Genomic DNA, 27,959 nt, shown 5'->3' with positions numbered 1-27,959 from the left:
ATGGCGGCAGGGGACGGGCTCCGGTCCGCCCCGCCTTGCCCTCACTAAACATGTCTGCGCCCCTCAGAGCGAAGCCTGCTGCCCTCTGTTAAGATGGCGCCGCTACCCATTCCCCACCCCGGAACCGGCTCCGTCGCCATGGCGATAAGCGCCCGAGCCAACCAGCGGTCACTTCCGCTGACGTGGTTCCTGACACGTGGATCCAAGATGGCGGCATCGGGGGCCATGGTGAGTGTGGCGCCCGGGCCCGTCCCCCTCCCGGGGCCTGCGCGGGTCCCCCGGCCGGGCTGGGGGCCGCGGCTCTGTGGGGCGGCAGGAAATGGGCCAGCTGGTTTTGAGGGGGCGGACACCCGTGTGGACCATGGGGGTCAGCCATCCCTCGGGGGCGGGCCCCTCTAGCCGCAGCGTGCCGTGGCGATGGCTGGGTGCCCCCCCCACGGATGAATGGGGGTTGACCCAGGACGCGGCAATTCCGATGCTCGTCGCCTTGTGTAGAAGAGCACAGTGGCTGCTGTGCCCCCCCCCTTACCTGTGGCAGGTGTGGGGGACACGTGCGTGTCACGTCCGGGCAGAGGGTCGCTTTACGTAGCGTTTAGGTGACGGGCCGCGTCTGGGGTTAGGGGCGGTCCTGCCTCGGGCGGGGGTGGACCCGGATAACCGGCCCGACTCTTCTCTGGTTTGTGTGAGCCCCCCCCCCCTCCGCGCCAGTCCGTTGTTTTCGCTCTGCTTTCGACGACAGAAAAATCCTCGAGCGATTCCTGTCCTGCTGCACAAGCGCAGAAAGGCCGCGGTGTGCTTTTCACGTAAACCCAGTGGTTTCAAACAGGATCCCTTCTCTCGTGGCGCGTGTTTACGCGCCTGACAGCGGCACCCCCTCGAGAGGATTTCGAGGTATCCCGGGGTGGCGCCTAAACTGAGACTCGCCCAAGCTGTGGGCAGAACCCAGGATGGGTGTTGTGGTATTTTCTGTTTCGTTTCCAATGCCTCTCCTGTTGCTGCAAAATCCAGTTGCTTCCCGATGGCGCGGACACGCCGGCTCCGCTGGGGCTGCACCGACCGTAGGTGTCCGCAGGGTCGATCACGGGGGGCAAGAACCACCCCCCCCTCGTTCCCATTTGAATCCTGCTTCCTTTCCGCAGCACGGAAGAAACGCTGTATTTGTGCGTGGCGCTGACTTCCGTTCGGAGAGGAGGCAAAATCTGCACAGACCAGAGGTTAAGACAGGACGGGCAGCACCTGCACAGCCTTTCGTGCTAGCTGGCAGTACGTTCTCCAGGCCTTTTAGTTCGGTGGCGTTGCTTATTACTAGGATTAGCAAGCAGTAGCTCTCTAGAAGAATTGCAGAAGTGAGAGAGTCCGAGATTAATCTGACTAGGAAAACCAGTTGGGTTTAGGTCAAGCTCAGTACTTGTTATTTGGGTTGAATCTAAACTTATTTGTGCCTCTTAGGCGAGACAAACCCCTAGATGGGTCAGTCTGGCCCTTCGCCATGCTTGCAAAGGAGCTGGGTTGCTCGGCAGGAATCCCGCTGTCTAATCTGCCTGGAAAGCGGTTGTCGTAGGCTAGTGCGACTAAGGGGAGGTAACAATACCCCACGGCGTCCAGTGGCTGAGGTAACTGCTGTGAGCAGCGACCGCTGTCGCTTGAACCTTCTTGTGCAAAGATAAACGTGGGTTTCAGACGAACGGATCTTCGTGAAGAATTCTTGGCCCCACATCCTCTGTTTCTCTTCTACGTTTTTCCCCCTGAGGCTCTAACGCTCGCTTAGCTAGTGCGCGGGGCTGCTCCAAGGCAGCAGGTCTCTCACGTGCTCTGCAGCATTGCTTTTGTCACAGTGATGAATGGCGATTGCCTCTCCGCAGCAGCGCTGCTTGCGTTTTGCAGTGTGGCCTGAGGCTCGTGGGCCTTCTCCGTGCTGCGCTCTTTAGAAAAGATTACTGTGCTAGTCCACTACCGCCAGTCAAGCTCCGTAGGTGGTACGAACTGGGGCAGAGGTGCCGTAGACGAGGCTGCTGTATCTCCTACCTCAGTGGTGTCTAGTTCGGAGCACTTGCAGATGGCACGGAAATAACGTACTGATGCCCTATAAATGCAGCTGTTGTCACTGCACTTGTGAGCTGGAGGCAGTGTCTCCAGGAGAGGCTTGTGTACACACTGGCCACAACTTATTAGGTTCTCCAGTGCAGCTGTTTTCAGAGCACCTCTGTGCATTTGTTATGACCGCATTCTGTCTTTTAATTTGTGAGGGTTTTGTTTGTCTCTTTGGTTTGGTTTTGGTTTTTTTATTGAAGGTTTTAGCATCGGTTCAACCAATAACCTTTGTGTTGGATACCACCATTGGTGGGAGGGAACACGTGCACAGGAGAACACATTCAAACCACAAGGACCTGGAGAGGGGAGCAATGAGGGAGACTCCCAACAACGAGCTAGCTATATAACTGGTTTCCCGAGGCTTTGGTCATGTCGGAGCCTTATGGTATTGTACAAATGCAGTAGAGCAAAGCTGAGCGTGCAGGGACAGGATATAGAGTGCAGCTATGAAGCAGGAGGCAAGGAGAATGAACTGACCAGATATCCCCATAACTGAGCAAAAAATTGGGCTACATCTGGTCAAATCCCACTTTCCATACCCTGAAGCATTTTAGTTGATGGGTGAGGTTGTGGGATTGGGAAGGAAGTGGTCCACAGTAAGTAGAAGCTGAGCTGTTCTGTTACAACAGCACTTTTTTTTTTCTAGGTAATGCACTCAAAGGAAGTGCTGACTTAAACCAGGGGTGTACTTTTTAGCCGTGTTGGTCTGACCTAAACCAGACACTTACCCCAGGTACAGAGGGGGGCTGTGCTCATGGGTATCAAATAGTTGCGCAGATTATAGCGGTAACTTTGGCTGTAGAGGGCCTTCTTGCTTCCTTGGGTCTTGGACTTTTCCCAAATTTTTCAGACAGAAGCCTTACAAAACCACCAGCTGAGGCAGGTATTTACCTGGTTTCCCAGATGTGAGAAAAGGAGGTAGGAAGAAGTTAGACTTCTCTGAGGTCGCAGACTGGAGAAATGGCATACCTCCCCTGTCATTTGAGGGCTTCTGGGGATGGTGCTGCTGGAGGAGAGTGGCTTGTGAATGGGTGAGGTTGATGACCTGCAGAAGCCTTGGAGCTCAGTGCTGCTGCGCTATTAAGTGAGAAGGGGCCTTGTGGGTGCTGTGGCTGGCAGGCACAGGGGGAGACTGTTTCAGGATGCTCTGCATGGGAGTACTGGGATTTTCATTTGTTTCCTTTCACACCTCTTTAAAACTCTATTTTCTCTTTCCCTGTGGGATAGTTTCATGCCTATTCAGAGGGCTGAGGATGTCTGCTGAGAGTTTCATTGCAGCTTTCTCTCTCATGAAGAGGTGAGAGCAGAAGAGGCTGCTGACAATTCTCGCAGTGTCCAAGGGGCTCTCAGAAACCGGAGTGAATGCAGCACTTGTCTCCATCCCAAAGGCTCTCTGTGGCCTTGCTAAGTGCAAGTGTGGTGTGAGTGTTCAGCAATGTAATAAAGATGAGGTTGTCTGCCCAGCTGCCAGGAAAAACCCTGCCTGGCACCTCAGATTGGGGAAGAGCAGGTGCATTACTTCCTCTGTCAGCGCATCTCGACAGCGGAGGAAGTCTAGGCTGGCTCTGTGTTGCAGCATGTAAGGGTCTTCCTTCCTTCCCCCAGATACTCTCTTATATCCACTGCACCAGGAAGTCTTTGATGAAGAGAGTAGGCGTTTCCTTTCTTTTTCTAACCAGTTGCTTGATGTTGTGGGGCTCCATAGGGTGTACTTGGCTTCTCTTTCAGCTTGCCTGTGTTTGAGATGAAGAGAGTTTCTGTTATTTCCTCTACTCTAGAGGAACTAGAAGCTCAAACTAGCTTTGGTTTTCTGTACTCTGGGTAGGTGGTTCCCCACCCTCTCATTCAGCAAACATAGCATTAAGTCAGCTCCGAAACACGGTCACGGTGCAGTCCCAAAGCAAGCTCACGTAGTGCCACTCCTTAAAATGCCTGCAGCATGACTGAAGTGACTGTCATTGGAAGGCCGTCTGGCCTCTGCTGTTCTTGGGGACATTTGTGAGGGCTGCTCCTGCTCCCTGGCCTGCTTGTTGGCAGTGGATACAGAGAGGCCAACGATTTGTAGTGGCCTGGAGACCGAGTCCAGGTGGCCCCTGTGGAGCAGGAGAGAAGCTTGCAGTGTTCTGCAGTCTCCAGCACTGATATAACTAGTGGCTGTACATCCGCATATGCCATGGGTTCACATATGTGCTTTAAAAAAAAAATGCATATAGCAGGACCAGGTCTAGACAGGACCAGGTCTAGATGACACATTTGTTTGGTACCTGTCTGCTTTACGAAGCTCTGCTGAACGTGTAGAATCACAGGTGGTGGCTTTTGATGCCTCTGTAAAAGAAGTTCCTTCCAGCGGCAGAACTGTCCACTGAAGTGGTTTGCTCGTGTTAAGCCTGCTGATGATTTTATCTGGAAGTAACTTGTGTGACTCTACCGGATGCTGTTCGGGACTGAGTTTCATACATGGAAGGCTGTCCCTTTCCTGGTGGTGACTAGCACATTGCGTAGTACCACAACATTGCGAGTGCCCTAACCGGGGGCACATCTAGAGTCACTACTGGGGAAGGAGCACTTTGGCTCATTACCGTGATGCCATGCCTCTGGGCTGTCCTGGCAAGATTCAGTTTTCAGGTTGGCAGAAGGTGACCTGTGCCGCTCGCTGCCTGTTGAAGGAACCTACGAGTAACTAAGGCTGAAAGGAAGTACCGCTTCGCTCTCCTCCGACTCGGGGTGTGCAGTCTCTCTGCCTGGGAGCGCTGGGGGCTTGGGTGTAGCATCATGACTTTTAATGCTGTTCTAGCTCCTTGTTGCTCACCTGGGGCTTGTGCTCTGAGGACCGGTCAGTGGGGTAAGCTAAACACTGACATTAGCTCTGTTCAAAACGACTTCATAGATTTCATAGATTTCATAGACATTAGGGCTGGAAGGGACCTCGGAAGATCATCGAGTCCAGCCCCCTGCCCCAGGGGCAGGAAGTCAGCTGGGGTCATAGGATCCCAGCAAGATAAGCATCCAGTTTGCTCTTGAAGGTGTTCAATGTAGGCGCTTGAACCACCTCCGGCGGCAGGCTGTTCCAGACCTTGGGGGCTCGGACAGTAAAGAAATTCTTCCTTATGTCCAGCCTGAAATGGTCTTGTCGTAGTTTGTGACCATTCGTCCTCGTCATCCCTTGGGGCGCTCTGGTGAACAAACGTTCACCTAGATACTGGTGATCACCCCTGATAAACTTGTAGGTGGCCATCAGATCACCCCTGAGCCTGCGCTTTTCCAGGCTAAAGAGCCCCAGGGCTCTCAGCCTGTCATCGTAGGGTCTGCTTCCCTGACCTCTGATCATGCGTGTGGCTCTTCTCTGGACTCTCTCAAGCTTCTCCACATCCTTTTTGAATTGTGGAGCCCAAAACTGGACGCAGTACTCCAGCTGCGGCCTCACTAAGGCCGAGTACAGGGGGAGAATGACGTCCCGGGATTTGCTTGAGAAGCATCTATGGATGCAAGCCAGCGTTTTGGTCGCTTTACTAGCCGCAGCATCGCATTGCAGGCTCATGTTCATCTTGTGGTCAATGATGACCCCCAAGTCTCCTTCTTCCATAGTGCTAGCCAACATAGCACTGCCGAGCCTATAAGGATGCTGCGGGTTTTTTTTTCCCAAGGTGGAGAACCTTGCATTTATCGGCGTTGAACACCATCAGATTCTCATCCGCCCACTTGCTGAGCCTGTCCAGGTCAGCCTGGATCACCCGCCTGTCTTCTGGCGTGGATGCTTTGCCCCAAAGTTTGGTGTCATCGGCGAACTTGGCCAGCCCGCTTCTGACTCCAGTGGCCACGTCATTAATGAAGATGTTGAACAGTATGGGTCCAAGGACAGAGCCCTGGGGGACCCCACTGGTCACAGGACACCACGATGAGTGACTTCCCTCAATTAGTACCCTCTGGGTCCGACCCCGGAGCCAATTTTCCAGCCAGTGGATCGTGGGGGACCCAAGGTGACAATTGGCCAGTTTCTCCAAGAGACGATCATGGGACACCAGATCGAAGGCTTTTTTGAAGTCAAGATATATGACATCAATCTCATCTCCCTTGTCCAGGTGATAGGTCACCTGGTCGTAGAAGGAAATGAGATTGGTCAAGCAAGACCTACCCGCGACAAACCCGTGCTGGCTATCCCTTAAGATGTTGGTGTCGGCCAGTCCATTAAGGATGGCCTCCTTAATAAACTTTTCTAAGATCTTCCCCGGGATAGAAGTCAGGCTGATGGGCCTATAGTTAGCCGGATCCACTTTCCTCCCTTTCTTGAAGATAGGCACCACGTTGGCCTTCTTCCAGTCTTCGGGCACGACACCAGAGCGCCAAGAGTTGTCAAAGATCCGCGCTAGAGGCTGGGCTCTGATGCTCGCCAGCTCCTCGAGTACCCTGGGGTGAAGATTGTCAGGGCCGGCTGACTTGAAGGTATCCAGCTTCTCAAGATGTTCCTTCACAAAGTCAGCATTAATGGAGGGCAGGGGATCACCCTCACCCGGACTTCCCAGCCCTGTAGCAGGCACGGGCGTCCCATGGGGTTGATGAAAGACCGACGCAAAGTACCTATTTAATAGGTTGGCTTTTTCCTGGGCGTCAGTTGTCAGTTGCCCCATCTGGTTCAGCAGGGGTCCAACGTTGCCCCTGCTTTTCCTCCAGCTCCCCACATATCTGAAAAAGGACTTTTTATTGTCCTTGATGCTCAAAGCTAGCTGGAGTTCCGTTGCAGCCTTGGCTTTCCTGGTCAGCTCCCTACAGGACCGGACCAGTGCAGAATAATCCTCCTTGGAGGTGACTCCCATCCTCCATCCTTTGTAGGCCTTTCTTTTTAGCCTCAGGAGGTCTACTAGGTCCCTGGAGACCCAGGGGGGCTGCTGTGCCCTCTTGCTGCCTTTCCTCCGAGATGGAATAGACTTAGTTTGTGCATTGAGGATCGCTGCCTTGAGGAGCAACCACTCTTCTTGAACTCCCCTCTCCCCATGGTCACGGTCCCTTAGGGCCTCACTGACAAGCCTCCTCAGCTTGTCAAAGTCAGCTTTCCTGAAGTCAAGGACTTGCGTGTTGCTGACCGACTTGCCAGCTTTTCGGCGGATGGTGAAGGTGATCAGCTCGTGGTCGCTGTCACCCAGCTTCCCATCGATCACTAGGTCGCCGACTAGGTCCTCCCCAGTAGCCAGCACCAGGTCAAGCAGCGCTTTGCCTCTCGTTGGCCCATAGACTTCTTGAGTCAGGTAGAGGTCATCCACGCATGAGAGGAAGCTCTGCGACTGCTCAGATTTTGCTGAGCGATCCTCCCACGAGATGTCCGGGTAATTGAAGTCACCCATGACAACCATGGTCCTGGAGCATGCCGCCTCAGCCAGTTCCTGGGCAAACTCCTGGTCTAGCTCAGGACTTTGGGTGGGAGGTCTGTAGTAGACTCCCACCATTGTGTCCCGTGTGCCGTGTTCCCCACGGATTTTAACCCAGAGGGTCTCCAGCCGTCCACCCTGGTCGCCAATATCGGCTTGCAGGGACGTGTAGCTTTCCTTAACATAGAGAGCTACACCCCCGCCCCTTTTCTCTACACGATCCCTCCTGTACAGGGTATAGCCATCTATCCCCGTGGTCCAGTCATGGGTGGAGTCCCGCCAGGTCTCCGTGATCCCTATGACATCGTAATTGTTTGCACTGAGCAGGAGGATGAGCTCCTCCTGCTTATTCCCCAAGCTCCTGGCATTTGTGTACAGGCAGGCAAGTGTCCCCTGGGGGGCTCCTTCCTTGCCCACAGATTTTACCAGGGCTGGGGCTGGGGTGGGCTCCCTTGAGCGCCGTGATCCTCTGGCTTTGCAAGGATTGCTCAGCGGGCCAGCAGTGGTGGTAGTCCCCCCGTCCCCTAGCGGGCTTAGTTTAAAGCCCGGTGGAGCAGGTCAGCCAGTCTGGCTGAGAAGAGCCTCCTCCCCAGGGGAGAGAGGTGGAGCCCATCTCTTCCCAGCAGCTCGCTGCCTCTCTCGCCAAAGAGCGGGCTGTGGTGATGAAAGCCAAAGCCTTCCTGACGACACCAGCGCCACAGTCTTTGGTTGACCACATGGATCCTCCTGTCCCTTCTCAGCCCATAGCCTGAGACTGGGAGGATCGACGAGAACACCACCTGTGCCCCCAGACCCTTGAGCCCCGCTCCCAAATCCCTGTAGCGCCTCGTGACCTGGCTGGGAGTGCTCCGAGCCGTGTCATTGGTGCCCACATGAACAAGGAGCATGCGATAGTGGTCTGTGGGTTTGAGGAGCTTGGGGATCCTCTCCGCAATGTCCCGGATGCGGGCCCCTGGGAAGCAGCAGACTTGCCGGGCTAAGGGGTCGGGGTGGCAGATTGGCCCCTCCGTCCCCCTCAGGAGGGAGTCTCCCACAACAAACACCTTATGTTTTGTCTTGGGGAGAGCAGGGGCGGGAGCTGCAGTTAGGCCCATGTTGCCTGTGGGGGCCGGCAACTCAGCAGGCTCTGCTGGGGCAGCAAGAGGTGCGTCCCTGTTGCTCAGTTGTGGCAGGGGTGGGGCCTTGGTGCGGCGGGCCTTAGGGCCCTTGACCACCTTGGTCCATGCCCCTGGCTGGACACAGCAGGAGATCCCAGAGTCCTCCTCTGGCCTGGAGGGAGACTGTGATCTACCCTCCGCCTCCCGGGGGTGAAGGGCCTGGCAGTAGGAGTCTATCTCCTGCTCGCAGTCCCTGATGGCACGCAGTCTGTGGACTGTGGCCTGGAGCTCCTCCAGCTGGCGTGCCAGAGACCCCAAAAGGGAGCAGACTTGTGTGATCCTCAAGCTCAAGAGAAAAGCTTTAGTGCACAAGTCCACGGTGCTGTCGGTGACTGCCTAGTGCCCCAGATGGGAGTTCATCATGCAGGTGACTTTCCTCTTTGAAACGCGTGTGGGTGAACGCCGTGGTAGCACAGCTCTGTGGCTCTGGGGGTTGATCTGATACCTCGAGTCTAGTGCTGTGTTTTACATAAGCAAGACACAACTGTGCAACCTTTGAACTCGCTCCGCTCCCCTAGCTGCAAGTGGAAGGCCTGCCAGGAATGGCCCCTGTGGGTATGCAGATCTGTTGGCACATGTCCATGCTCTTCTTTCGGAAGCAGGCCTGCAAGCAAGAGAGCAAAGGGCTCCTCCATGCCCCGTCTTGAATGGGCTGCCTTTCATTATTCATCTGACAGGCCAGCTAGGAGTTAGAACAGGGGTGGGCAATTATTTCGGGTGGAGGGCTGCTTACAGAGTTTTGGCAAGCCATCGAGGGCCGCATGACAGGCAGCCCAGGGCAGATAAATATTAATTTTCTAAATTTTTGAGGGGCCCTGCGGGCTGGATAGAATGGCCTGGTGGGCCACGTTTTGCCCACCCCTGGGTTAGAACCAGGGAGTTCTCTTGCCCTCCACTTCTTTCCCTCCTCCAGCTTCTCTGCTTCAGCGTACCCTGTCTCTTGCCTAGTCTCTGCTCGTCTTCCCTTCTCCCAATCACTCTTGCCTGTCTCTTCATCCGTTCTAGTTGGCCCCAGTGTCTGAAACTACCACCTCCCGCAGTCTGCACCCTTCCTCAGCCACACGTCTGTGGAGACCTGCTGCTTCTGCAAATCATGTCTTTGTGCCCACTCATTTCCTGAGCTCGTCCCCAGGGTTCTGGTTTGTCCGTTTATATCGTAGATTCTTTGTGGCAAGGGTTTCATCTTTCTCGGTTTTGAATTGATGCACGTATCTAGCATGAGATGCAGACTGAGCCAAGTAACTGCTTGCGGTCAGGTGGCTGCTGGGGGGAGGATACAAGATGTGGAGCAAGGATGATACTTCTCTTAGCACTTAATGTGCCCAGGAGACCTTTTGAGTCTGAATGGGGCCACTTTAGGGCTCCTGCCGACGTGTGGATCATAAAACATTCTCTGACAAGAGAAGCCCGGGGCGCGTTGTATATTTGTGCTGATGGTGAACGAGCATAGGAAACAAAGGAACGCTTGATTTCATGGCGGGTTGATTTCAATCCGTTTCAATTTTGTGCCTGTATTTTCTCTCTGCTTTCTTAAAGTACGTCTGAATCTCACGGATAACCATTAAAATACGTTGATCTGCAACTTGATATCGTTGTTCCACCAAATCTGGTTCTTTTTGCTGACCAGAAGGGTACCTAGTGTCTGCATGCATTGATCTGAGCAATTCTAGGAGCTTAGCCGAGATTTATTTAGATTTTTTGATTTGACAGAAATGGTGAAAATGCACGTCTTGCTAGGTGATTAATGTTGTGATTTGTGACGAGCTGTATCAGAATGGAAACTGGTATACAATAAACTGCAAAAAGAAAAGCATTTTACAGGTATTATTTTTAGCAGTTACATCTTAGATACTTTAAATGTGCTGGGTGCAGAAGGAGAAAAGTTCATCAAAGCCTGTTTTGCATTTAAAACAAACCGATGTAGCAAGCACAGGAAGTATTATTGGAATGGGGGTGATGAAAATGATTCAGGGGCTCGAGGACATGACTTAGGAGAGGCTGAGAGAACTGGGCTTATTTAGTCTGGAGAGGAGAAGAATGGGGGCGCCTAGTAGCAGCCTTCACCTCCCTGCAGGGGGGCTGCACAGAGGATGGAGCTGGGCTGGGCTCAGTGGGGGCAGACGGCAGGACAAGGAGCAATGGGCTCCAGCTGCAGCAAGGGAAGTTGGGGTTGGATATTAAGAAAATCTTTCTCACTAGGAGGGTAGTAAACACTGGAACAGCTACCCAGAGAGGTGGGGGAGTTTTGGAGGTGTTTAAGACCTGGCTAGACAAAGCCTTAGCTGGGGTGATTTAGGTGGGGCTGGTCCTGCTTGGAGCAGGGGGTTGGACTAGATGTGGCCTCCTGAGCTCCCTTCCAGCCTGAATTTTCTATGATTATTTGTGTTTGGTGAATTCAGTGGATTTGTTCTTAGTCGCGTGACATGCACTTCCAAATATCTCCAGGCCTGCTGAGCTGGTAGAGGCCATACGTGCTGAACTTGTCATTATTACTGGAAGAGGCAAACAAGCCCTTTCTGCTTGTTTAACTCCCAGTGGGTTCCCCACCTCTGAATGAAAGAGTCGCTGAACTGGACCAGCTCTGGCCAGCGGGCTGCCCTCTGGACATGGCTTGGCTTGCTGTTGGTAGCAGATGCCCTCCCTTGCCACTCCTTGTTTTCGGCTGTGCTTTCACAGGAGCAGGTTGACCTGACTTTCCAGGTCTAGCGTTGTCTCTGTGCTGCTGTGCATGGCAGTGACAGATTCTGGCTAGGGAGGTCTGGATCCATGCAAGTTGCCTCTGAGCCCATCTGGGCAGCATTAATGCAGCTGATGGGTGAGAAGGCATGGAGGCAGGGTGCTCTGTCCTCAGACTCTGTGCTGCCTTCCCAGCACCCTCGGGCCCTGCTGAACCAGGAGCTGTGCTTATCCCACCCCAAGCAATAAGCCGATGACACAGCCTTTGCCCCTCTGCCCCCTTGAGCCCTTGGTCTCTTGATCCCCTTCTTCCCCAGCCTGCCCCTGTGCTGTTTCTTTAGATACAGTGGCACCAGCAGAGTGAAGCTGACTTCGTAGGGAAGTGATGACTGTAGGTTTGTCTTCACGGTAGTGTTAGCTTGAGCATTGCCCCAAGCTACCTTGCTTCTGGCCCCGCACCCATCTCTGACTTGCATTCATTGCTGCTTTAAACTTCCTGGCTTGTGGGGGTGGGGGACGGGTGGTGCAAACTCGCTCATGCAGTGGGGTTGCAGAGGGACAGCTGAGTTAGCACTTCTCCAGCGTTGATCCAGTTGCTTTGTATAGGTCTGATGTTGCACAACATAGAAGTCGGCTCCAGCTCATTGCCGCGCTGAAAGCAAGTTCTCTGAGCTGAGCCCAGGAGTTGCCACGGGAGAATTTCTGGAGTGCACTGATGGACTGAAACATAGTGCCGAGGCTGATGCCCTACTGCGTAGACCGTGCACCCAGCTGAGTGAAGGGGGGTGGATTTCTGTGCACAGGGCAGGAAAGCTGCTGGTCAGGCTGTGACCTGCTGCTCCATACCTCAGATTATGGAGCCTGAAGAACACGTGTCCTAGTGTGGGGGAGCTTCAGCTAGGTCGAGCAAAGCCTGCTTTGTTTGTAGGGCACGGAAGGAGGGAAACAGTGGTGAGCTCAGGTGTCCAGAGGTAGCTGCTGTTCCCCAGATCTCTCTCTCTTGGCATGCTTGCACTGTAGTGCCTCTCAGCTGAGAACCCCAGCCCATTTCACAGCTATTGCGTTTCACAGCACACACCTGAGGTGTAAGTACCTGCTACTCCTCTTTTAAACGTGGAGAAATAGGCACACCCTGGAAGTGGCCTGCCAGGAGCTGCAGCATTGGGAGTAGAAGCCTGGGTTACCGTGCATTGGTTGTTGGACTCTTCAGCCCCTATAAATATCGTTTCTGGGAGGGGAGTATCTTGGGTGCTGCATTGCCCTGATGCACGTGGTCGTGACAGTACAGCCTGACACCTCTTTTCCTTTGCAGGACTGTCTGAGTTTGCTGCTGCTGCTGTTCTCGTTGTTCCATGGAATGGGCTCTTTCTACGTCCCAGGTGTCGCGCCTAGGAACTTCCACCGGAATAGTCCTGTAGAAATCAAGGTAGGGTGGAGGTCACGGGGACGAGCAGCCAGTGGGTACACATCTCTTTGTAGCACAAGGAGCCCAGCAAGTCACTGGAAGTGAAAGTTTGGGGTCGTGCCCCTCAAATTCAGTAGCAGATGCTGTTGTAGCAGCACTTTTATGCAAGGTTTTACTAATGAGGGGCTCTGGACCTTAATTGTCATGCCCCTGTTCCCAGTGTTTTCTTTGATCTTCCTCTTTTTTCCTCTCCGGTCTCTTCTTTTGAGTGTTCTTATGAAGCAATCAAGGAGCTGCACCAAAATCTTTATCTGAGTTGCTCTGGCTGGCACAGGAGCTCTTCCAGTGGCATAGGGAACAGAGCGACAGCAGCTGGTGCTGTGTGCTGCTGAGTCGCACACGTGTGTGGTATCAGCAGGTGACACTGCCCATAGAGTAGCTTTGCACCATAAGCAAAACTGGTCTAAAGGCAATGCGTCCAGGGGTAACATTGAGGCTAGAGCCCCATCGTTTCATAGTTATTGGCCTGAGTCGGTTCTCATGCGCTCTGTCCCTCAGCCAGGAAGGAACTGAACCCTACCACAACCTCCCCTGCCGCCCTCAAGCCTCTAGTCTGAAAACACCCACAGAGAGGGCAGAGTTCACCGCAGAGCCCACTATCATCAGTGCCCAACTGTGGAGCTGCCTTCATCCTGTCGGAAGGGAGCTCAGACGTGGTTTCCAGACACCAGCAACTTGAGCATCTTTTTATTTGTTTTTGCTGAAGCTGTGGGCTTCGTTCTGCACAAGAAGTTCAGGGGAGTGGATGTCTGGGTCACTGAGGTTGACCAGTCATGTACCAAGCACAGCACAATTTGCATTTTACCCACAAACTTCCAGACTCAAGCTGTTTTTGAGCAAACAAGGCTAGCCCAGGGCAAAGGGTCTCAAGGGGCTGGGTTGGAAGAGCTGCTCTCAAAGGGATTTAAAAGCCAAATGGTTCCTTCAGCAGCGAGATCAGTTGGCACAGCCTCCAGTGTACTTCCGATAAGTGACCTTGGCTCGACTACAAATTGTTCCTGCTTTTCAGAACAGCTGTGGCCTTGGCTCTGCCTTAACTGAGATGCAGATATCCAGGATCGTGTCCTACATTTTTGTGGGTCCCCTTGAGCAGCTTTCAGTTTTAACCCCATCCATTGTCTTCTGATCTGGCCTCCTCTCCAAAGGCAGAAGCTCAGGGAACCAAGGGCAGACCTCTAGGCTGTGGCTTTTCCAAAAAAAGCAGCAGTCACCCCATTTCACACACTTGGGATCCCATGTAGTGCTGCAGAAAAATGGGCATGGGAAAGACGGATGAACAACATCCCGAATAAATCAGCCATGTCTGCCTCAAACATTTTTCTGCTTCCTAAAGCTGAGGTGGCTGGGGCATGAGAGAGGACAAAAGCCATTCAGGTCACAGAGGTGCAGGAAGGAGGGGCTCTCCTTGCCTAGCCCAGGGCTCTGAATGAAGGCTCGGTGGTTCTGAGTCGCAAGGAACAGGCTGCTTCGACAATCAGAGCAGTCTCCAAGGTGGGGTGGGAAGTCAGTCCTTGTAGCCCATCTTAAGCCATGTGGGGGCTCTGCTGTTAGCACTATAGGAACGCTCCCCAAGTCCTATCAGTTTCCAGGCTGTTGCTAGAGGCAAGGGCCTCTGACTAGCAGCGTCTGGAGCCCCACTGGGATAGGAACATGAAAAGAGACTGAATACACCCTCTCCTCTGTGTTAATGTGGTGCAGAAAGCTGACAGCAGGCTGGTTTTGACCAAATTAGCAGGCCCCAGGCACCATTCTATCTGCTTTCAGCAGTGACTTTAGTATCAAAATCTGTGATATGTCTAGTGCTTTTAGCTGTCCTGAAATGCCTGCTCTGTGTACCTACAGGAGTAGGCCGGGGCTGATGCTGTAATGGGCTCGGGGGTGCACGCATGTTGTGAAAGGGTCGAGTGCATGACAGCGCCCTTCTCTTACATGTAGGGGGTTTGCTCCTCCCAGAGCTGCCCAGTTAACTGCATGCTCCCGTGTCCTCAGTGTGTTCCCAGTCGTTTCACTGGTTGAGACATTGCTGTGAACTTTTCTGTCCTCAGGATTACCTCCCTGCAAAACTTGATGACAGCTGCACCTTGGTAACCTAACAGACTGCAGGTCCTGGTGAATTAAGATGCTGGGGCTAGTCAGTGCTTCTCACTCCTTAGAAAATAAGCTGCTTGTTCTCTCTGAATGGTGGGTGATGCGATCCGTTTCATGCAGGTTGGATTTTCCTCATGAGCACTATTGCTATCTTTCAAGGGGTTTTCCCTTGAAATCTCTCCTGAAGGAGGCTTTAGCCTGGAGCTGATGTAGGGAGAGTAGGGAATGGTCCCTGTGGTTTTAAGAGGGTCCATGATGGAATGACTGCTTCTTCCTCTTCCTTCAGGCTGTGAAGCTCACGAGTTCACGGACCCAGCTGCCGTATGAGTACTACTCATTGCCTTTCTGTCGCCCCCCTGTGATAACCTACAAGGCTGAGAATCTGGGTATGTACCTGTCATGTAATGTGCACTCTCTAAACATGCTGCCTTCTAGGCCTGCCCCTATCATGGGTTGCGTGGTAGCTGTGGCTGGTCTGAAGGCTGCAGAGTACTGCTATTGAGTCTCTGGCCAGTGCAGCCAGCAGTAACTCCAAAGTGGCACTCTTATACTGGAAAAATAGCCATAAACACAGCTTGGGATGAACTGTAGCACTGTAGTGTGACCTCACATGGCAGATCTTGTATCCTGCAGGTTTGCTATGCTCCTCCTGTTAGCTGAGCAGAGGGAGTGGGGATGCTACAGTGCCCATGTAGGGGGGAGGTGATTATTTCTGTACCTGCATCCATGAGGCTTGGTGCTTTGGACAGACAAGAAGATTCCCTTGCTCCTTCTCTCCTTCCACACAGTCAGTACATGCTGTTACTTCACCAGCTTCCCCATGGCACTGGGGTGCACACAGCTGTCCAGAGCTGCTTTCATCTCGTCATGAAATGCCATGTGCTAGAAAATCCAGGGGCAGCTGAACAATGGCTCTCACTCTGTGTCTTTTCCCACAGGGGAGGTCCTGCGGGGGGACCGCATTGTAAACACACCGTTCCAGGTCTTCATGAGCATGGAGAAGAAGTGTGAGATTCTTTGCAAGCATCTCAATGAGCCAGTCTCCCTGGATGTGGAGCAGGCCAAGCTGATTGCAGAACGGATCAGGGAAGACTACTACGTCCACCTGTAAGTCCTGCTCTTCTGCCTGTGTGTGCGTGTGTGGGGTAGGGGGAGAATGACACCCACCAGGATCCCAGGGGGGCTGTCTTGGAACCTCGGTGCACTGGGTCCCTTTGATTCACAAACGTGTGCTTTCAGCATTGCTGATAACCTTCCCGTGGCCACACGCCTGGAGTTCTACTCCAATCGGGACGAGGAGGAGAAGAAGAAGGAGAAAGATGTACAGTTTGAGCATGGATACAGGCTGGGCTTCATGGATGGAAATAAGGTAAAGGGTCTGAAGCAGCCTGGGCAGAGCCTTGGTGAGAGGCATGGAGAACACCACAGTTATCCTTGGCAGAAGATGAGGCCTGTGGTCATGTTGGGAGGACAGCAGGGTTGGGGAATCCTGCTGAGGAGCTGTGTAAGGGGTGGGCATGGCTTGGATCTTCAGACTGGGAGAATGGAAAATGAGTCAGTAGCAGGTGGGGTGCCATGAGTTTGCCATGTGACTGTTCAACCTCTGTGCCTCAGTTTGCCTGTCTTTAAAATGGAGCTGCCAGTAGGTAGATCTGAGAAGTGCTGAGGACTAACTAGTGCTTGTCATGTGCTTTGAGCTTCCTGCATAAATGCCCTTGGGTGTTGAACATCACATTCATTTATTGCTGTAATGTATTGCTCAGGACCCAGTGCCAGGCAGACAGGGTCTGATTCCATTTAGGAAGGAGCAGCTTGAATTCATCCTAGTGAAATCAAAGAGCTTAATTGGGACAAAAACACATGGGATGAAGAAGTCGTGTAATGTCGAAGGGAGAGGGGCAGGGGCAGAAACCAGTCAAGGTATAATACAGTGCAGCCAGCCTCTCTGCATGCCTAAGATTGCCAGGAGCAGACTTGCATGCAGCTGCATGCCGTGCTCACCAACCTTTTCCATAGCTGCATGCGCTAGTGTGCCTAACATATTGCTTGCATGTTTGTTTGATGTACTCATGGACAGTTGTGATCACCAGGGTCTTGCAGCTCTTATGGATGGGAGGCTTTCAAGGCTTGTGCAGAGCTGCTGTGCTTGCTCAGAGGAAGCTGCTTGCCTCTGAGAGGAAGGCCTCTTGCAGTACAGCTGCCTGGTGCAACGCAGAGAGGCTGGGTTTAGGGCAGCAAGGGTGCAGCTGGTGCTGTTGCAGCCCCTGGGGTGCAGAGTGCTGTTGAATGTGTCATGGTCGTGTGCCAGGGCATGGTCCTGGCTGTACAATCAGAAATGCAGAAAAACATTATTGCTGACGGTCAGACGAAGAGCTTGAGGTAACAACTGGCAAGACATGTCAGTCTCTTGCCTTGCCTTTCCTTTCAGCTGAGGGAGAGGCAGAGCACAGCCTTGCCCTGTAGCCCAGCAGGTCGGGAGCTGCTAGAGGCCTGAGCCTGGTGGAGAAGATGCTGCTGCAGGCAGCTGCTGCCCCCTGGGCATTGCCTGTTCCTTCCTCCGGTCACTAACTTTTCTCTAATGTCAATCTGCCCTTTCTAGTTCTACCTGCACAACCACCTCTCCTTCATCCTTTACTACCACAGAGAGGAGGTGGAGGAGAATCAGGAGCCCACCTACAGGGTTGTGCGCTTTGAAGTGGTTCCCCAGAGCATTAAGCTGGAAGGTGAGCCCTGCAGTTTGCCCCAGGCCGGGAGGCAAGCACCTCAGGATTTTGGGATGGCAAGAGGGCAACAGCCCTTGCCCTCTCTGCCACAAGCTCCAGGATGAACCCACGTCTGAGTTTCTAAGGGGTACAGGAAGGAGGGACTTTGAGATCCTTTCCTCCCCTGTAATGAGAGTGCTTGCTTGGTCCTTACAACTGCTCTGTTCCCCACTAGTTGCATTTCAAAGGGAATGTGTTCTGGCAGCAAGCACAATTAGCCTGTGACACTGTGGGGGCCAAGGCTGTAAGCATTCTGAATGGGCAGCCAGCAGCCTGGTAAAATGGGCCAGGGAATCCTTGCCCACTGCATCAAGCAAGCTTAATGAAAAAATCAAAGCCTAGATGTGAGGGGTGGGCCGTCCTGCTCCGTGTCGGAGCTCCTGGAGGTTGGGAGGTTACTTCTGGATGGGCAGCATTGCCAGGCACCTTCCTTTGCAGTGCCTACTATCAGCTTTGCAGGAGATGGGTGGGAGTGTGTGCATCTTGGCTTATGATCCTGCCCTTGCTCTGCAAGGATGGTTCCTTGGTGCTTCACAGAGAGCGCTGTTCAACCCTCTGTCCCAAGAGACTCTTGTCTGATTCCATCCTTCCAGCCGAGCAGGGGCCTGCGTGGGGCCCATTGCAGAGGCACTTAACGATGTTCACGTAATGGGCTAGGAGGGCAGCCCAAGGCTGTAGAGGGGGGACAGGCGCTGCATTGGCTATAGATTCAGGGCTATGCCTTGGGCTCTGGGAAGGACAAGTGTGGGGAATGCTAACCTGGCGCATGTGTGGTGCTTCCTTCTGTAGACCTGAAGGTTGATGAGAAGGGCCTTTGCACCCTGCCCGAAGCTGCAGGCTCAGCCCCTCAGGAGATAGATCCCACCAAGAAGAACCTGCTGCTCTTCACCTACTCTGTCCACTGGGAGGTGAGGGAGTGACAGGGGCCAGGGGGGTGTGGATGGGGGGGCCGCCTGCTCCAGGCTGTCCCCTCTCAGGGGGTGTCCATGCAGCAGAGGCCCTGTAAGAGCCCTTCTGGGGGGTGTTACAACAAGCAAGGAAGGGGTGGTCGCTTCTGAATGTGCCTCTCTGTTCTTTTAGGAGAGCGACATTAAATGGGCTTCCCGCTGGGACACCTACCTGACCATGAGCGACGTGCAGATCCACTGGTTCTCCATCATTAACTCGGTTGTGGTTGTCTTCTTCCTCTCCGGTGAGCACAGCACTGGGCTGAGGGTCAATCTCCCGTCACTGAGCAGTGGCGGCCTGGGGTCTACTATGAATTTCAGTTGCAGGCAGGTCTCTGCTACTAACCAGGGTGTAAAGCTTCTGCTCCAGGCAGCGCCCCTTGGACTTGGCCCTTGATTCCTGGTTCCTGAATGCTCCAAATGGGGCTTGGGGCCAGGGCAGTGCTTCTGTGCTGCAACTTCTGTTGTGCACAGTGGTGTTTTGCGGCATCCGTGCCCAGCCTCCAGTCTTACCTTAGATTGGGGGAGAGGCCACAGGCACTGCTCATGAGAGAGCACTGTGAGCCCACTGTGCTTGTGGATGCAGTGCTCCCACTGCCAGCAGTGGTGCAGGATGGAGCCCTGGGAGAGGGGTGGGGAGGGGAGGCTCTAGGGCAGGGGTGGGCAGTTATTTTGGGCAGAGGGTCACTTACTGAGTTTTGGTGAGCCATTGAGGGCCGCATGTCAGGCAGCCCAGGGCAGATAAATATTAATTTTCTAAATATTTTAGGGGCCCCGCGGACCTGATAGAATGGCCTGGTGGGCTGCACCTGGCCCCCGGGCCGCATTTTGCCCACCCCTGCTCTAGGGCTTCCCTTGGGGCAAGGAGCCCCCACCTCAGCTGCAGTTGTGAAGCCTCCTGGTGTGTTGGAGTGACCAGGTTTGGGAACCCGGTAACCGAGTCTCTCCCGTTCTTGTTTCAGGCATTCTGAGCATGATCATCATCCGCACTCTCAGGAAGGACATTGCCAACTACAACAAAGAAGATGATATTGTATGGCCTGTGTCTGTCCTTGGGGAGCTGGGTGGGGGGTGAACATAGAGCTTGGGGAGGATTAACACGGAGCTGGCAGGGACAGGCTCTTTTTTGGAGTATCCATCGCTGCTTTGCTGGCAGACTCCCTTTTGTAGGCAGGAGGGGAGGGGCAGTGCTGCTGTAGGCACGTAGGAGGGCTGCTCTGTAAACCAAGCTGTGATCTCAGGTTGAGCTGCTGGGGGCTCCTCGCTCCCACCTGGCCCTTCAGACAACCACCAGCTCAGGCAGCATCTCTGCATAAGGCAGTCCTGCTCTAACACTGGTTAGAGATCCTCAGCATAAAACTCGAGAGGCAAGAAGGCTTTTTTGGCTAGATTGATGGAATCCTGGAAAAGACCTGGTGATGGGGAAGCAGCATCTGGAGCTAGCTGCGGAGGAACCCGCATTTTTATTTAGCTAATGAAGTCTCCCTGCCCTTTTCTGGTCTTCTGCAGGAAGACACCATGGAGGAGTCTGGTTGGAAGCTTGTGCATGGTGATGTCTTCAGGCCTCCCCAGTATCCCATGATCCTCAGCTCCCTGCTGGGTTCTGGAATTCAGCTCTTTTGCATGATCCTGATAGTCATCTGTGAGTAGCACCGGCTGTCCTCTGTCCTCGGGCAGCTGTGCCTGGAAGGGGTGTGATGCTTATACAGACATGACCAGAATGGAGTGGCATGGCTGTGACTTCGCTGACTGCAGTGTGGCTCGCAGGTGCCTGCCTTCCCTCTGGAGCAGCCCTGCTTGATTCTGACTGGCCAGTCAAAGCTGATGCACACTTAGGAGCACTGAGTTTTTAGGCATCTTTTGTGAAGGAAACCCTGTAGTTTCTCTGGGGTCAGCTGCTGTTGTGGAGTTCTTTGGATCCAAAGCCCATCCATGATCTAAGGGCACTGTGCAGAATGGGCTGTGGAAGGTAAAGGGAGTCATTACTCCATTCCCCCCTTCCTGGCACTGGCAGGTGGGTGGAGTGTAGGACGCTGCAACCTAGGATGCAGGCACAGGTCCCCTGAGCATCACAGGGTTTCAGTGAGGAGAGGGGGAGGGTGGGTGGAGACCAGTGGGTCATGCTGAGAGACCAGGCCGGGGTCCTGGGGAGCTGGTGGTCTCGGTTATGATCTGAGAAATTCAAGTCCTGTGGAGAAGGTAAAGACATGCCAGGCTGCCGGATTCCCTGGCCAGTTCGCTTGAGGCAGGGCCCTGTCCTGAAGCAGCTTGTGAGTAGACCATGAGCCTTTATTGTCACCTCTCCCGCTTGCCTTGCAGTCGTTGCCATGCTGGGGATGCTGTCGCCATCCAGCCGGGGCGCTCTGATGACCACAGCCTGCTTTCTCTTCATGTTCATGGGGTATGTGTCTGCAACGTTCCCACCGTGGTGCCATTGCCGGACACGCGATGGGAATTGACTGTATTTTTGCCTGTTTTCACACAGGGTTTTCGGGGGGTTCTTTGCTGGCCGTTTGTATCGGACTCTGAAAGGCCATCGGTGGAAGAAAGGAGCTTTCTGCGTAAGTGGCTCCTTGAACCTTCTTGCCAGGTAGTTGAGGGCAGGGTGCCTGGGCCGGGTGGATGCAAGCAGTTCGGCCGCCTGCTGTATAGGGGCCCTGCCAGCTGGGTGCGGGGTGTAATGCTGTGCATGAGATCTTGACAAGAAGGCAGTCATCAGGGTGTGGATCACGGCGGAGTAAGGGATGAGGGTGCGGTGTAGGATCCCAGGCGCGCACAGAGAGGGAGGGTGGCTGCTGGGTGCTAGCAAGAGTTTCCCAGATATTTCCTCTGCATCTGTGTTTCTCCAGCGATAGGCCCGTGAGAAAAGGCTGGGGTTTAGCAGGCTCCTGTTCTCTTCCACGTGTGTTCTTCTCTGCAGACTGCTATCCTGTACCCTGGCGTGGTCTTTGGGATCTGCTTCATCCTGAACTGTTTCATCTGGGGAAAGCACTCCTCCGGAGCAGTATGTACCCATTTCCTTGCAAGCCTGGCTGGGGTGGGGTGATTAGTGTTTCTGAGAGGGTGCCTCAATCCCTGGAACGTGCCGAGGTCTGCAGTTGAGAGCGAGCCCTGTGGTGGTGAATCCACCGGGCAGGTTCACACTGCGGGGTCTGGCTGTTAGAAAGCCCAGGGAACGCTCCAGCTGCGGTGTTTGGGAGGGGGCACTGCTCTTGCTTCACCTCAGCTGGAGCTCCTGTGAAAGGGACTGTTCAATGGGCAGGTGCGTGAAGGATAAAGGGCAGGAGCGGTTTAGAAAAGCAGGCAAGTCCCTGTTGAAGAAGGACTTGCCCACATGGCAGCTGTAGCTGGATGCAGATGGCTGAGGAGATGCCTTTGCAGCTAAGTAGGCCAGGAGCCAGAGCTGCACTTCCAGGAGTCTGCCAGGAGAGGCTGCCCACGTAGGGGCATGGAAGCAACAGGCGACTCAGTGAAGCTGCTCTGGGAAATGGCTCCTTGGCTTTGTCCTGTGTGCTCAGTGGAGGCTGCAGCTCTGCCGCTTGCCTTGGGGACAGGGTGGTTGGCAGCTTTGGTTTTGCTTTCATACTTGAAGTGAGTGGGTCAGTTGGAAGCAACTGCAGCTCAGCCTACCCCCAGGACAGGGCAACGAGGTGCCGTCTGGTGGGTGGTTGGCTGGCAGGACCCTGAATTGTCTGGTTCAGCGAGTGCCCGCAGTGGTGCTGGTGTGTGAGGGGACACGTATTCTGATTCCAGGTTCCTTTCCCCACCATGCTGGCCTTGCTCTGCATGTGGTTTGGCATCTCCCTGCCCTTGGTCTACCTGGGCTATTACTTTGGGTTTCGCAAGCAGCCATACGATAACCCCGTGCGGACCAATCAGATTCCAAGGCAGATCCCGGAGCAGAGGTGGTACATGAAGAAGTTTGTTGGGTGAGTTGCAAGTATCTTGTAAACCTGGCGACTGCAAAGGCTCCAGTGGTGCCCATGGTGAGCCCCAGCCAGCCCCCGTGAATTGAAAGTGGCATAGACCCACTGGTCTCCCACCCTCCCCCTCTCCTCGCTGAAACCTTGTGATGCTCAGGGGAGCTGTGCCTGCACCCTAGATTGCAGCGTCCTACGCTCCACCCACCTGCCAGCGCCAGGAAGGGGGGAATGGCTTGCTGAGACTTCACCCCGTGACCCCAGAGCTGCAGCCTCTTGCTGGGCCTGTCTGGGCTTTTTTGTCTCGAGTGAAGACCGCTGTGCTGGCTTGGTAACAGACTGCCTTTTGCTCTGCAGGATTCTGATGGCTGGCATTCTGCCCTTTGGAGCCATGTTCATTGAACTGTTCTTCATCTTCAGCGTAAGCACTGGCCCACTTCCTTTCTACCCTTGCCACCCTTGCAGAGCCAGCTGCTGCCTTGGGGGGAGAGGCTGGCCACTTGGAGGAGAGCTGTTGTGGCATGAGCAGGAAGGGAGGGACTGCTGCCCCACCCCCCAGGCCTGTGGCTGGAGGATGCTGCACCACAGGCTTTTCCAGGCTCTGGGTTGTGTGGAGACTCTTGAAAGACCTGGTTGTGCAGGATCTCCTTAGCAAAGGGACAGAGGTGAGGTGAAGTTGCCTAGGAGCCTTTGCGAGGGGAGACATGCTTTCCAGTGCTCTCCTTCGTGTGGAAGGGGAGCAGGTGTTACGGGGTCTTGTTGCTGGGTCGGATCCCAGTGCAGGAAGGTGGCACTGTGTCCTCAAAGGTGCCCACTTCCTTCATCTCTGGGGTGAGAGCAGCTGTCTCTTGCCTACCCTCCAGCTCCTTCTGCAGCCTGGTGCCTTTCCAGGTCAGCTGCGAAGGAGCGGTTTGCTGCCTGTCACGTGACTTCCTGGTGCGGCATTGTGGTGAAGAGCTTGTCCTGTCCTTTGTTTCAGGCGATCTGGGAGAACCAGTTCTATTACCTCTTCGGCTTTCTCTTCCTGGTCTTTATCATCCTCGTGGTGTCCTGCTCCCAGATCAGCATTGTCATGGTGTACTTCCAGCTGTGTGCCGAGGTGAGACCTCCCACGCGGCTGGTCCAGTCGCCCTCTGAGAATCCCCTGGGTGTGACTTGACTGCAGCGTCTCAGCAGAAATCTGAGCTGTTGTGCGGCTTCCCTGAATGTGCAGAGTCCAGTGTTGGAGGAGAGCTGTATCTCCAGCCACTCTCCTGGATCCATTTCCCATGCCGTAAGCCGGGCCTGCCTCGGTGCTAGCTTTCTGCTTCATTGTTAGTTATGCAGTCTTGCTGATACTTAACTGATTCCTAGCCTTGGAACGGGGTGAACAAATCCCTGCATCCTTTTGGGGGAAAGACGAGGGTCCCTGCTCCGCTTCCTGATAGTGTGCGGCCCATCTGAAAGGAAGGGGCCCTGTGATTCATGCCTAGGAGCCCACTGCGAGGGAGTGAGGGCAGAATAATGCAAAGACTCTCTTGCCCTGTCAGGACTATCGCTGGTGGTGGAGGACCTTCTTGGTATCAGGAGGATCTGCCTTCTACGTGCTGATCTATGCCATCTTCTACTTCGTGAACAAGGTATTGTCACTATTTGCTCCCCGAGAGCACACTGGAAGCTGGCAAGAGACTGTTGTACTGAGTCCCTCATCCTAGTCCATCCCCCTGCTGGGACGGGGCCGTTCCTTGCAGGGCCAGTCCCTTGCGTGGGCTGTTGCCAGAGTGATTTTCTGTTAATAACGCTGCAGAAATGAAGAGTTTCAAGTACTGGAGGCTCCAGTCTCGAGTGCATCTGTTTCTAGACACGGCCTTGTCCCCAGGTGAGGTGGTTCTGGTTGAGGTTATTCTGTCTCTCCTCTAGTGGCTTCTAGCTGTGAAAAATTTAGCTTCCACGTTCAGCTTGCCCAGGGCTTTCCCTGGACTGCTCCAGGTGGAAGGCGAGGGGGAACAGGCCAGCGGCGGAGCTGGGGAGGTGACTGAACGTGGTTCTGGGTTCAGCCTCACTTTGCTTTTTCTCTTCTGTTCTAGCTGGATATCGTTGAGTTCATTCCCTCTTTGCTGTATTTTGGCTACACAGCCCTCATGGTCCTGTCCTTCTGGCTCCTCACCGGCACCATTGGCTTCTATGCAGCCTACATGTTTGTCCGCAAGATCTACGCCGCTGTGAAAATAGACTGAAGAGGCACAGACTGGGCAGGAAGTAGACACCTCTGTGGGCGTGTCCTCCTGGGCAGGAAGGGGGAGTTTCTCCCAGTTCTTTTAAGGAAAAAAACACAAAAACCCAACGGGAGAGTGACGAGAGAAATTTTAAAACTCCTCATTTTGGAATGTAATTTCTGGCACAGTGTACATGGATTCTGGGGCTACTTCTGGGGGAGAGGGGTCTGTAGATACTTTGCATTTTAACTTGATGATCTTATTCCAGTTTGGAGGGATTTTTTTTTTTATCTGAGAAATATCCCTCTGTGTAAGTCAACCTCCACCCCCTTTTTTGTTAAGTCATTCCTTTTTTTATGTTGAATAACGAATGGATCTGAGACGGCAGTGGCAACACTTGTGCAAATGTTTGCTCTAGCCCCTAGGGCACGTAGGTTCTGGGGGGACCTTCAGACCAGTAACACAACCGGCCGGGCCAGGCCTCGTGTCTGCGTGGAAGATGCCGAGGAGGGTGCTTCCGGCTGTGGCCAGGGAGGGGGATCTGAAAGGCCTGTCCTGCATGAGAATGGCATGCTCTGGCTACAGCAGTTTCAGCTCCGTCCCTGTTTACAGTCCCACAGAGGTGCCACGCAGAACCTGGCAAGTGCAATTTCACCTGGAGAGGGCTTGAGAACTGATGCCCTCCACGTTGCCTCTCCCTCCCCCTCACTTTTGGACGTCACATGCCACTCTGGGTGCATGAAGCTGGAGAGGCTCGGGAGGGTGGGACATCTCTCCTGGAAGAGCTGAATCATCTGTCGGGGCAACAGGATGGAGTGGGCTGTGGCGTTAAACTGAAAGCAGCACAAGATTCTGGAGCACAGGACCTCACACCCTGGAGAAGAACAGTGGAGACCTCTGCATGGCTTTGTTCAGCTAACGACTTCGTTCTGGATAGAAGGAAAGGAGGCAGCCTTACTCGCTAGGAAACGCCTCTGGGGTTTAAGTAGAACCCGGCATGGAGAAACTCACTACAGTGTTGGTTTCGTGCCAAGAAATCTGAGTATTGGGACATCCCTGCTGCAGAGGGGTGTGAGCTTTGCGAGACTGGCCTGGAGCTCCCTGAGACTCCCTCCCACCCCGTTCCTAGAAGAGAGTTCAACTTGCCAGCCACCTGCCTCTTGCCTGTTACCGCTCTCAATTCCTTGCTCCTGCGCTTGGAAACGTTGCTTCCAGAGAGCGAGGGAACTTCACACCTCAGTACCTTTTGGATTTCACTTTTCCTAGTGAAAAGGGCCAAGCCCTCTGGAATAGCCAGGGGGGTACTTTACTGCAGGGGGCTGATCTTTTCCCATTGCTGAGTGCCTGACTGCCTATGGGAGGTTCTTTTTAAATGAGCTTGAATTTGTATTTGGGTTATTTAAAGCAAACTCAGGCTACTGGAAAGCCTAGTTGCAAGTTTCAGGTAAGCCTCCCTCCATCCCTAGCTCTAAGCTGGCTTCAGTCAGGGTTGTGGAGGTGGCTCATGATGGCTGTGGGAGTTCTGGCTTTGCCCCCAAGTACGCGGCTGTCGCAGGTGACGCTGATCTAGTTGAAGTGCATCCGAGAAGCAACAAAGTCCCTCCCTGTCGCTTGCACTGAGTTGTGGGTGTTTTGGGGATTTCTGTACCCTGGGTGTCTCCTAAACGAGTGCTACCAGGGCTGTCAGAGGTTCTGAAGGGTTTTTTGGTGGTGATGCCCCCTGGCTCCCCGAGTTGGGAGAATGGAGAACTAGAATGCCAAAGCATTTGTGTCCTCGCGCATTGAATCCTCACTCTTACAGCTCCCCATCATGCCAAAGTTGCACCAGCCAGGAATCGGGGAGCGAAGCGGGGAGCATGGGGTAACACTAGTGAGCTGTGCTGTGGAGTCCGTAGTCTGCTCTGATTTGGAATCTTGCCCTAAACAAATTTTGGTTGATCTCCTAGCTGAGAACTTCAGCCAGTGTTGATTTTCCCCCCTCCTCTCCCCCCCATACGTTTTCTCTGTATTCTTTGTAATTTTTAATTAATGTATGTATTCTTCGTGTCCTACTGTAAATAAATATGCCATTGTCCTGTTGCCGTAGTCTCCCGGTCCCTGTGTGAGCAGCCTTTCGTGGTCTCTTCCATACACGCCCTTTGAGTTTCTCTTACGCAAAGCCCACGATGCTTTTTGACACTCGGTCACCGTTGGAAGTACGTGTAGCCTGCTTGGATTTTCTTCCTAACTTTACACCGGCAAATGTGGCTGAGGAGTCTGGGTGCCTTGCAGTCCAGCATGCTCACTGTAGTGGGGGGAGCTTTGTGATGAGAACAAGTCGAGGTGCCGGGGATCTGTTTTCGGCTGCGCCGACTGGATGAGTGACGCTGGGCAGGTTGTACGAGTGTCCTCTGTCCGCAGCGTCACTTGTAAAATGGGGAGCTGAATCTGCCTTGTAGGGGGAGGTGAAGTCAGCATCACGTTGGTAACATGACGGGAGAATATCCTGTAACGCCTCGCATGGGCTGAGCCTGCCCAAGTCAAAGCAGCTTCATCTGGACTTAAGGCTGTCTCATTCTTCAGGTAATGCTTCCTTCCTGGGGAGGGGATAGCTGGCCTTCTAGCTTTGGTTTCAGAGCATGTGGCTAATGTTCAATTCAAGCTTTCCAAGGCTTGTTGCAGACTGACCTAGTTTGGAGCAGTGATTTGCTGTTGCCTGTGTAACGAGGGCAGGCTGACCTGAGCTGAACGGCATGCGTCCCTTCCTCCCTGCAAAGGTAAGAGGCTTGTACCCGCCTTATGCAGAGATGAATTCAGTTGCGTGGGTTGGTGGTGTGTCAGTAGGTGGCTCTGACTTCTAGCTTTCCTCAAGTTCAACTAATTAATCCATTAGTCTGGCTACTAATTAATAATAGTCACTGGAACCAGGCTTTGGGGAGGTTTTAAGTATTCCCACTTTGCTGTAACTTATAACTGATTGATCTCCAGTAGCCAAGATGAATTTTTTAAAGGGTTGAGCTGAAGCAGGAAATGTTTTCGTTGTGTTGAAACTTCCTAGTTGTTGCTTAAAATGGGAGGGAGACTATGGAAGAGTGCTGCTAACTAACCCAGCAGCGTGCAGGCCGCCTTGGCATGCTGGATGGGAAATGCCTTGCTGGGCATCCCTCGCCCACGTCTGGCAAATGCCGCTTTCATTCTAGGTAAAGCAGTGTCGTTCATCCTACAAAATGCCTGTTTGGGCTGTGGTAGCTGGCTATCCTGAAGATTTGGAAGAGAACGCGTGGTTCTTTCCACCTGGTCCTTGCTGTTTTGTGTCTGG

At 53.7% G+C, this 27,959-nt stretch overlaps 1 protein-coding gene across 2 annotated transcripts; it reads left to right on the top strand.

Moving 5' to 3' along the window:
- Nucleotides 1-123: 123 nt before the first annotated feature.
- Nucleotides 124-26,740, top strand: TM9SF4 (transmembrane 9 superfamily member 4). Of its 2 annotated transcripts, none has more exons than XM_014596888.3 (18): nt 124-228; nt 12,597-12,710; nt 15,124-15,223; nt 15,776-15,944; nt 16,077-16,206; nt 17,437-17,560; nt 18,389-18,507; nt 18,680-18,791; nt 19,509-19,579; nt 20,056-20,188; nt 20,866-20,947; nt 21,032-21,107; nt 21,467-21,550; nt 22,300-22,475; nt 22,824-22,887; nt 23,446-23,565; nt 23,996-24,085; nt 24,533-26,740. In XM_014596888.3, the coding sequence occupies exons 1-18, from the start codon at nt 139-141 to the stop codon at nt 24,680-24,682; spliced, it is 2,004 nt and encodes a 667-aa protein (XP_014452374.2). In that variant the 5' UTR covers nt 124-138; the 3' UTR covers nt 24,683-26,740. The 2 variants fall into 2 exon arrangements, with proteins under 2 accessions (XP_014452374.2, XP_059569111.1); XM_059713128.1 differs by lacking the exon at nt 124-228 and adding an exon at nt 461-538.
- Nucleotides 26,741-27,959: the final 1,219 nt, after the last annotated feature.

This window comes from Alligator mississippiensis, chromosome 9, assembly GCF_030867095.1.
Source record: "Alligator mississippiensis isolate rAllMis1 chromosome 9, rAllMis1, whole genome shotgun sequence".
NCBI classification, from domain to species: Eukaryota; Metazoa; Chordata; order Crocodylia; family Alligatoridae; genus Alligator; species Alligator mississippiensis.
Note: the sequence above shows the minus strand (reverse complement) of the source record. Positions and strands in the feature narration are given on the sequence as shown.

What these genes read in the sequence shown, in the direction of transcription:
- TM9SF4 (XM_014596888.3), top strand. Translation starts at nt 139, where the DNA reads ATGGCGATAAGCGCCCGAGCCAACCAGCGGTCACTTCCGCTGACGTGG. An exon ending in GAAAGCACTCCTCCGGAGCA is followed by an intron (nt 21,551 to 22,299) that starts GTATGTACCCAT and finishes TTCTGATTCCAG; the next exon opens with GTTCCTTTCCCCACCATGCT. An exon ending in TACATGAAGAAGTTTGTTGG is followed by an intron (nt 22,476 to 22,823) that starts GTGAGTTGCAAG and finishes TTTGCTCTGCAG; the next exon opens with GATTCTGATGGCTGGCATTC.